Source organism: Acanthochromis polyacanthus, chromosome 1, assembly GCF_021347895.1.
Source record: "Acanthochromis polyacanthus isolate Apoly-LR-REF ecotype Palm Island chromosome 1, KAUST_Apoly_ChrSc, whole genome shotgun sequence".
In the NCBI taxonomy this organism is placed as follows: domain Eukaryota; kingdom Metazoa; phylum Chordata; class Actinopteri; family Pomacentridae; genus Acanthochromis; species Acanthochromis polyacanthus.
The window spans coordinates 1-9,397 of record NC_067113.1 but is presented as its reverse complement, the minus strand read 5'-3'; the positions used below and the strand labels follow the sequence as shown (position 1 = coordinate 9,397).

The window sequence follows — 9,397 nt, the reverse complement described above, 5'->3', positions numbered from 1 at the left end:
TTTCTATTTTAGGTGAATCCTGTATTTTAACTTTATTTTGTGTTTGTTTGAACTCAGAATAAAGTTTTTATTCAAATGTTGACCAGAAAACAACAAAGTTTCTGCTGAACATTCTGTAGTTTTCTAGAGTTTGACTAAAATGACTTTTACTGAATTTAAACCGTATGTTTATGTGTTGTTGTTTTGAAAGTTTTTTCATCATCTCCAGACTTGATGACATCATGACAGTAAACAACAGTAAACAATAAATAAACAACAGCTTCTTGTATGAGAGCTCTTTATTGTCTTTCAGGCTGTCACCTCCACGTTACATCACATCACCTTCTACCGAGGCCACGCCTCCTGTTCACCTGCCGTGTGACATCATCATGACGTTTCATGAGCACGCTCAGTTCCCCGACAACGGGAGGCGACACCAGCGGGAAACATTCAAGCTTTAGTCATCAAAAATAAAAACAAACTTTCTGACAAGACACAACATGGAGGATGGAGGGGGCGGGGACATAGGTGGAGGGGACAGGTGGGGTGGGCGGGGCTAAGGAGGGGCGAGGTTCACAGTTTGACATGAGCAGAGAGGAAACCTGACGGAGATCTGGACGGCTGGAGACGGGGCTGGTGCTCAGTGGGGTTAAAATAAAGATGGCGTGGGGGGCGGGGCTACAAATGGCGGCGGGGGGCGGGGCTACAGCAGCACCTCTAGAAACACTTGCGGTGGACGATGGACGGTCCGGCCTCGTCGTACTCTTGCTTACTGATCCACATCTGCTGGAAGGTGGACAGAGACGCCAGGATGGAACCTCCGATCCACACCGAGTACTTCCTCTCTGGGGGGGCGATGATCTGGGGACACACGGGGTGGAGTCAGCATCGCTTACCTTTCTGTGTTTATGTTTACGTTTATGTTTACATTTATGTAATGTAAGTGTTTGAGGTGAACACCTTGATCTTCATGGTGCTGGGAGCCAGAGCGGTGATCTCCTTCTGCATGCGGTCTGCGATCCCGGGGTACATGGTGGTTCCTCCGGACAGAACGTTGTTGGCGTACAGATCCTTCCTGATGTCGATGTCACACTTCATGATGCTGTTGTAGGTCGTCTCGTGGATACCTGCCGACTCCATACCTGCACACAGGTGAGTCAGGGATCAGTCAACCAATCAGCTGATTCTAGTTTCTCATGTTCAGTAAATCACTGGTTTCTGTTTTACAGCCAATGGGATGACTGGAGGTCAGCAACACACCTGGTAGACAGACAGACAGGTGGACAGACAGACAGGTGGACAGACAGACAGGTAGACAGACAGACAGGTAGACAGACAGGTGGACAGACAGACAGGTGTCTGACCGATGAAGGATGGCTGGAACAGCGTCTCTGGGCAGCGGAACCTCTCGTTGCCGATGGTGATCACCTGTCCATCAGGTAACTCATAGCTCTTCTCCAGAGAAGATGAGGTGGCCGCCGTCCCCATCTCATTCTCAAAGTCCAGCGCCACGTAGCACAACTTCTCCTTGATGTCCCGCACGATCTCCCTCTCCGCTGCAGACACACAGGTGAGTCACCAGGTGATCCACCAGGTGAGTTACCAGGTGAGTCACCAGGTGAGGTGCGGCCCTACCTGTGGTGACGAAGCTGTATCCTCGCTCGGTGAGGATCTTCATGAGGTAGTCGGTGAGGTCGCGTCCTGCCAGGTCCAGCCTCATGATGGCGTGGGGCAGAGCGTAGCCCTCGTAGATCGGAACGTTGTGGGTGACGCCGTCACCTGAGTCCAGGACGATACCTGCAGGACGGGTCGCCATGGAGACAGACGGGTCGGTCACATGACGCGTTAAACCGTAACTACGTTTTAAACTTTGCCTTTTATTGTGGTTCAACCTGTGGTTCTTCCAGACGCGTACAGAGACAGGACGGCCTGGATGGCCACGTACATGGCAGGAACATTGAAGGTCTCAAACATGATCTGGAACACACACATGTTAGTACACATCTGTAGGACTACAGTACTACCTGTACCATTCTGTAGTACTGCAGTACTACCTGTGTCATATACAAAGTAGTGTTTAGCAATATACTGTGTAGTGATGTCGTATAATGAGCAGTACTGCAGTAAATGCCTATTTTTGCACTTTAATGTTCAGTACTACAATATAATATCAATGTAATGCATAATGTGAAGTACTGTAGTAAAAAGTGTATTACTGCAGTATTTAGTGTAGTACTGCAGTATTTAGTGTAGTACTGCAGTATTTAGTGTAGTACTGCAGTATTTAGTCTAGTACTGCAGTAGTACTACAGTAGTACCTGCGTCATCTTCTCCCTGTTGGCTTTGGGGTTGAGTGGAGCTTCGGTCAGTAGAGTCGGATGCTCTTCAGGAGCCACTCGCAGCTCGTTGTAGAACGAGTGATGCCAGATCTGACCAATCACAGAGCAGACGGTCATCAGCATGGGCAGGTGATTGACAGGTGATTAGTGATTATTGATTACTGATCAGGACCTTCTCCATGTCGTCCCAGTTGGTGATGATGCCGTGTTCGATGGGGTACTTCAGGGTCAGGATTCCTCTCTTGCTCTGAGCCTCGTCGCCCACGTAGCTGTCCTTCTGCCCCATGCCCACCATCACGCCCTGCACACACACACACACACACACACACACACACACATACACATGCTCACTACACCTGTGTGGGAATGACCTCTCTGCACCTGTGCTCCTTCAGCTAACCCTTCACAGTAATGAGTGTTTTTGAGTGAAGCTGAAGGATCACAGGTTAGCATTAGCATTAGCCTTAGCATTAGCTGACCTGGTGCCGGGGCCGGCCCACGATGGAGGGGAACACGGCTCTGGGGGCGTCGTCTCCGGCGAACCCGGCCTTACAGAGCCCAGATCCGTTATCACAGACCAGCGCGGTGCTCTCCTCTTCATCACACATGACTGCAGGGGGCGCTGTGGGCGACGCTACGACGACTCACACTGTGGAACCCATAGATCAGTTAGAACCCTATTGATCACTGATTGATACAGCAGAGAACTGATCAGAAATAAACCACAGAAGAAAACAGCTTTAGAACCAAACTATTCATTTCATCAAAGTCACACTTTTATGCCGATGATGTGATTATTTATCTTCATCACAACAGAACACTGACAGAGGAACCAAAGAGGAACATGGAATAGAACCTCTAACAGACAGGAGTTCTAACAGGAACCTTTAACAGACGGGAGGAGTTCTAACAGGAACCTTTAACAGACGGGAGGAGTTCTAACAGGAACCTTTAACAGACGGGAGGAGTTCTAACAGGAACCTTTAACAGACGGGAGGAGTTCTAACAGGAACCTTTAACAGACGGGAGGAGTTCTAACAGGAACCTTTAACAGACGGGAGGAGTTCTAACAGGAACCTTTAACAGACGGGAGGAGTTCTAACAAGAACCTCTGACAGACAGGAGTTCTAACAGGAACCTCTGACAGACGGGAGGAGTTCTAACAGGAACCTTTAACAGACGGGAGGAGTTCTAACAGGAACCTTTAACAGACGGGAGGAGTTCTAACAGGAACCTTTAACAGACGGGAGGAGTTCTAACAGGAACCTTTAACAGACGGAAGGAGTTCTAACAGGAACCTTTAACAGACGGGAGGAGTTCTAACAGGAACCTTTAACAGACAGAAGGAGTTCTAACAGGAACCTTTAACAGACGGGAGGAGTTCTAACAGGAACCTTTAACAGACGGGAGGAGTTCTAACAGGAACCTTTAACAGACGGGAGGAGTTCTAACAGGAACCTTTAACAGACAGGAGGAGTTCTAACAGGAACCTTTAACAGACGGGAGGAGTTCTAACAGGAACCTTTAACAGACAGGAGGAGTTCTAACAAGAACCTCTGACAGACGGGAGGAGTTCTAACAGGAACCTTTAACAGACAGAAGGAGTTCTAACAGGAACCTTTAACAGACAGAAGGAGTTCTAACAGGAACCTTTAACAGACGGGAGGAGTTCTAACAGGAACCTTTAACAGACAGAAGGAGTTCTAACAGGAACCTTTAACAGACAGAAGGAGTTCTAACAGGAACCTTTAACAGACGGGAGGAGTTCTAACAGGAACCTTTAACAGACGGGAGGAGTTCTAACAGGAACCTTTAACAGACAGAAGGAGTTCTAACAGGAACCTTTAACAGACGGGAGGAGTTCTAACAGGAACCTTTAACAGACAGAAGGAGTTCTAACAGGAACCTTTAACAGACAGAAGGAGTTCTAACAGGAACCTTTAACAGACAGAAGGAGTTCTAACAGGAACCTTTAACAGACAGAAGGAGTTCTAACAGGAACCTTTAACAGACGGGAGGAGTTCTAACAGGAACCTCTAACAGACAGAAGGAGTTCTAACAGGAACCTTTAACAGACAGAAGGAGTTCTAACAGGAACCTTTAACAGACAGAAGGAGTTCTAACAGGAACCTTTAACAGACAGAAGGAGTTCTAACAGGAACCTTTAACAGACGGGAGGAGTTCTAACAGGAACCTTTAACAGACAGAAGGAGTTCTAACAGGAACCTCTAACAGACAGAAGGAGTTCTAACAGGAACCTCTAACAGACAGAAGGAGTTCTAACAGGAACCTTTAACAGACAGAAGGAGTTCTAACAGGAACCTTTAACAGACAGAAGGAGTTCTAACAGGAACCTTTAACAGACAGAAGGAGTTCTAACAGGAACCTCTAACAGACAGAAGGAGTTCTAACAGGAACCTTTAACAGACAGAAGGAGTTCTAACAGGAACCTCTAACAGACAGAAGGAGTTCTAACAGGAACCTCTAACAGACAGAAGGAGTTCTAACAGGAACCTTTAACAGACAGAAGGAGTTCTAACAGGAACCTTTAACAGACAGAAGGAGTTCTAACAGGAACCTTTAACAGACAGAAGGAGTTCTAACAGGAACCTTTAACAGACAGGAGGAAACACTAAACAGAGCTCAGAGGAACATCAGAACATGGACCCGGTTCCTTCAGTGTTCTCCAGACCTGCAGCTGCAGCACCAAACTAGGAGATGAGGGATGATGTCGCCCCCCCCCCCCCCCCCCCCCGCCCAACAACAAGGAACTCTGGGAAAACTTCCTTATAAGGGCATGAAGCTGGGGCTGCCTTTCTCCCCCTCTGCTTCGATCGCCCACATCCCTCCTGATGAGACCAAACATCTGTTTACCTGTTTACCTGACTGTCTGTTGTTGTTTTTATTGTTGTTGTTGTTGTGCTGCCACTCAGTATTTAAATCCTCCTATAACAGAATAAATAAATATTTCATTCTGTTTAAATCTCTGTCGTTTTAAAGTTACATTTAAAAACATAAATCACTGAATTTATTTCTCTACTTCAAAATAAAAAACGCTGAAAACGAATTTTTCTTTGAGAATCTACATGTTGTTGTTTTAAATGTGAATCTGTAATGAAGCAGAAATCCTTTTAAAGTCTGCTGACCGTTCAGACCTCCAGACCTCAGGGGGCGCTGCTGCTCTTATTGTTTAGATGTTCCCTCACTTTATTCTGGAATTAATGAGTTCTGAACTTCTGTTTTACTTTAGTTCCTCCTAAAACCTTCAAAACAACAAAACATGAAGCTGGATTTGATAACATGCTCCGTGTTGTCCTTAAACAGCTGCTGGAGGATTCAGTAGAAAAATAATAACATTACTAATTAATAATATTAATAATTCATGAAATAATATTTACATTATTAATTACTAATATTCAAAACTCATAATATTATTAACATAAAATTGTTAATCAAATAATATTATTAATAATTCATTTAAAACATTAATTAAAAAGATGATGTGTAAAGAGTTTTACTTCATCTCCAGATAATGGAAGCTCATTCATTTAAATTTATTTTATTAATTCCTGCCAAGAATAAAACCTCTGATTAGCAACTAAAATAAACAAATGAATAAACAACATCACTGGTTGTTTCTGATTCTATTTAATATTTGGAACTTTTGTATTTTGATAGTTTTCAAGATTTAAAAAAACTTCAACGTTCATTTTATTCCTTTATATTTTTCAGATTTTTTCCATATTTTTGGGTTCAGCAATAATAATAATCAGTGGTTTTAGTTTAAATGTAAATGAACTTCATAAATAAATAAATATAAATCCAACATGAACTGAACAGTTTTTACAGATTTAGTTCTAATTAAATGATCAACTAATAAACAGTTATTCTATATTTACATCTTATTTTGTTGGTTTTATTCATTAATATTTTCATTAAACTAAAGAACGAGAAACTGGAACCAGAAACACTATTCTGATATCAAAATTAAATTTCATTTTATTTTATTTTTTACATCTTTTTATTCTTCCTGGAATGTGTTTCTGACTGAACGCAGATTTTAGAACTTTAAAAACTCCAAAATGTTCCGCTGAAGGTTGAAAACAGGAGAAATAAACCAGTCTGAATATTTTACCCTTTCTAAAATCAACGGCTGTTTTCAGGAGTTTCCAGATTCTTCCAGAGCGTTCAGATGAAGACCAGGACGAGTGAGAGAAAGCTCCAGAAGAAGCTCCAGAAGAAACGCTAGAAACAGAGTTTAGTTCCATAAATGAGGATCTGGAAACGGAAAAGAGTCGACGGTCCAGATGTTGACCTGAAAACATCTGGAAAACAACCTGAAGCTGCATGAAGGACGGCTCAGAACAACACAGCAGGAGGTTAGACCGGATCCAGACTGTCAAAATAAAAGTCTTTTTTACACTGTTGCTTCACAGACTTTCACTGTTAAACTATAGATAACAATAAAAGTATGAATTTACATGTAAAGACTAAAAGCCAGCCTGATCATTAACTTTACAAACACAATCGTTTGAATTAAATCAACAACAAATATCACTTTGACAGATATTTGTCTTCATTTTTAAACAGATTTTCACGTAAGGATTGAAAAAGGATAAATTCTGCAGGTATTTTAGAGTTTCTTTGTTTGGTTCATGATACTAAAATAAAAGCACAAATAAAACAGGATTTATTTACATGTTCAGCCAAACCCACTGAGCAACAAACCATCAGTTTACTGGAGTTTTACTGTTTTAGAAGCAGAGCGTGTCGTTATTATTTATACCAGCTGCTGCTTTCATGTTTTTAAGTCACAGTGTTCCAGCGTTTGTTTAGATCCTGCAGGAGGACGAGGCAGAAGTTTGAGCTGAAGTTAGAACTGAGAGGACAGAAAAGAGAGAAGAAGAAAGAAAAATGTTTCATCCAGTAAGAAAAGCAGAAAGGAACACGACTGGAGTTTAACTGGTTTCATCACATTTACAGGAAGAAGATGAGGAGAAGATGAAGATGAGGAGAAGAAGATGAAGATGAGGAGATGAAGATGAAGATGAGGAGATGAAGATGAAGATGAGGAGATGACGATGATGACAAGAAGATGAAGTTCAGATGATTAAAGAAGCAGTTCAGCAGTTTTTTCTACTTTTGTCACATTACGCAGAAAGAAGAGAAACAGATGAGGATGAAGGTGATGATGATGAAGGTGAGGATGATGAAGGTGAAGATGAGGAGGTCTTACCGTGCGGTGCAGGGCTGCTCGGGACGTGGGGGGGGCTGGACAGAAGTGAGCGTCTGAAGTCTGGTTCTGACTTTATGAAGCCTCCTCCTCCTCCACCCGTCCCTCCATCCATCCTTCATCCCAAAACATGGCCGCACCTCCTCCTCCTCCTCCTCCTCCTCTCTCTCTCTCCTCGGCTTCTCTCCTTATAGGGCAGGCCCTGAGGGAGGCAGCCAATCAGCCGAGTCGTGGCGCCGCCAGACTTCTCCCATCATTCACTGCATTCCAGCGAGAGCAGCAGAAGACATGGAGCAGCTCCAGAAACCTCCAGGAAACCTCCAGGTCCACAGGAAGCACACCTTCCTTCAGGTGACCAGTCCTCACCTGCAGGTGGCGCTGCACTGAAACACCCACAGCAGCTCCAGAGCTAACGCGTTAGCCCTAAGTCACTATGATTCAGTGATTCTGTTGATAATTCAAACCCCAGAATGTAGGTAAGGCCATAAGCCCCGCCCCCTCCAGGTGAACCAGCCAAAAAATAGAAAACTCCTCCTTCAACTGCCTCAACATGCTAACTTTAGCATTAGCTAGTCCATGCTAACGTTATTGTTAGCAAGTAAAAACACAGTGGAAGTAGCTGATCTGCTGCTAACTAGCTAAAACGCTAACAGGTACAAATCATTACTGTTTTATTAGTGATTCATACTAATGATATTGTTAGCAAGCTAAGTGCAAAACAAATCTATAGGAAAAAGTAGCTGATATGTAGCTAGCTAGCTAGAAATACTGCTAGCAGCTACAAATCATTTTTATCAGCCTGAAGTGATAAATAGTTGATGTAAGTAGATAAAAGTAAAACATTTCCTGGTTAAGTAAGCTAATGTAGAAGTTAGCTAAAACAATGGATTAAAGAGTTTGTTAGCAAGCTAGGGGGCACAACCATCTTAATGAATACTCGATCACGTGTAGCTAGCTCGCTCGACAGCTGGCAGTCACTAATCATTGGTGTTAACTAACCTGACTAGTAAATTCATGCTAACGTTCCTGATATCAAGCTAGAGCCAAACATGGGGAGGAGTAGCTGAACGCTAGCTAGCTAGCCTGTCAGAAAGCTAACCATGAGCAAACCTGTTTTGAAGGCTAACCTAATTAGTAGGTTAATGCTAATGCTAGTGTTTGCGAGCTGAAAGCAGAAACAAATCTTTGGGGAAAAGTAGCTGATGTGTGTCTAACTAGCTAGAAAGAATTACTATCTAGCTAAATTAACTGGTAATGGTTTGAATAGACAGTAAAAACAAAAAAAAAAACATAATCCAAAACCAGTCTGAAGTCACCACAACAAACAACAGAATGAACCTGCAAAACAACAACAGAATGACTACAAACAAACCACAGAAACAGTCCAAAACTTCTGACTGGGAAATCTTGTAAAAAGGTTTTCTGTGCTTGATGAAAAAGTTTCTGTTTTATTTGAGACGCTTTTCCTTTCCAACAAAATCACATCATATTTTATTATTGTACTCAAAGTGTATTTGTTCTGGATTTCCATCATTGTCGATGTTTCAGTCTGAAGATGTGTGTTCACTTGATGTGTTTTCTTGCATGTAAACACACGGACATCTTAAAATCACATGCATGGTGGCGGTCACTAGAGGTCACTATAGGTCACTATAGGTCACAACGCGTTCAGCTTGATAATCTCTTAGAAACATCGGGCCAACATGGCGATTTGGCCACAAACTTTCTCTTTTATTTTGAAAACACTTCAGTGAAAAGTATTCTGAAAGCATCTGAGAAGAGAAATAATCTGAGCAGCAGCCGGAATCCTTTCTGGTTTTTAGTTCACTGACAGCTGGTTTAGATG

At 42.9% G+C, this 9,397-nt stretch overlaps 1 protein-coding gene across 24 annotated transcripts; it reads right to left on the bottom strand.

Moving 5' to 3' along the window:
• Window positions 1-260: 260 nt before the first annotated feature.
• acta2 (actin alpha 2, smooth muscle) lies at window positions 261-4,503 on the bottom strand. Of its 24 annotated transcripts, none has more exons than XM_051950268.1 (11): window positions 4,481-4,503; window positions 3,681-3,776; window positions 3,489-3,584; window positions 2,798-3,395; window positions 2,491-2,619; window positions 2,298-2,408; window positions 1,872-1,956; window positions 1,615-1,776; window positions 1,344-1,535; window positions 940-1,121; window positions 261-840 (listed from the first exon to the last, which is right to left on the bottom strand). In XM_051950268.1, the coding sequence occupies exons 4-11, from the start codon at window positions 2,924-2,926 to the stop codon at window positions 697-699; spliced, it is 1,134 nt and encodes a 377-aa protein (XP_051806228.1). In that variant the 5' UTR covers window positions 2,927-3,395; window positions 3,489-3,584; window positions 3,681-3,776; window positions 4,481-4,503; the 3' UTR covers window positions 261-696. The 24 variants fall into 24 exon arrangements, with proteins under 24 accessions (XP_051806228.1, XP_051806183.1, XP_051806221.1 ...); XM_051950223.1 differs by lacking the exon at window positions 4,481-4,503 and adding an exon at window positions 3,937-4,192; XM_051950261.1 differs by lacking the exon at window positions 4,481-4,503 and adding an exon at window positions 4,161-4,187 and having other exon boundaries at window positions 3,617-3,776.
• Window positions 4,504-9,397: the final 4,894 nt, after the last annotated feature.

What these genes read in the sequence shown, in the direction of transcription:
- acta2 (XM_051950268.1), bottom strand. Translation starts at nt 2,926, where the DNA reads ATGTGTGATGAAGAGGAGAGCACCGCGCTGGTCTGTGATAACGGATCT. An exon ending in ATACAGCTTCGTCACCACAG is followed by an intron (nt 1,536 to 1,614) that starts GTAGGGCCGCAC and finishes GTGTGTCTGCAG; the next exon opens with CGGAGAGGGAGATCGTGCGG. An exon ending in CCAGCACCATGAAGATCAAG is followed by an intron (nt 841 to 939) that starts GTGTTCACCTCA and finishes GTGTGTCCCCAG; the next exon opens with ATCATCGCCCCCCCAGAGAG.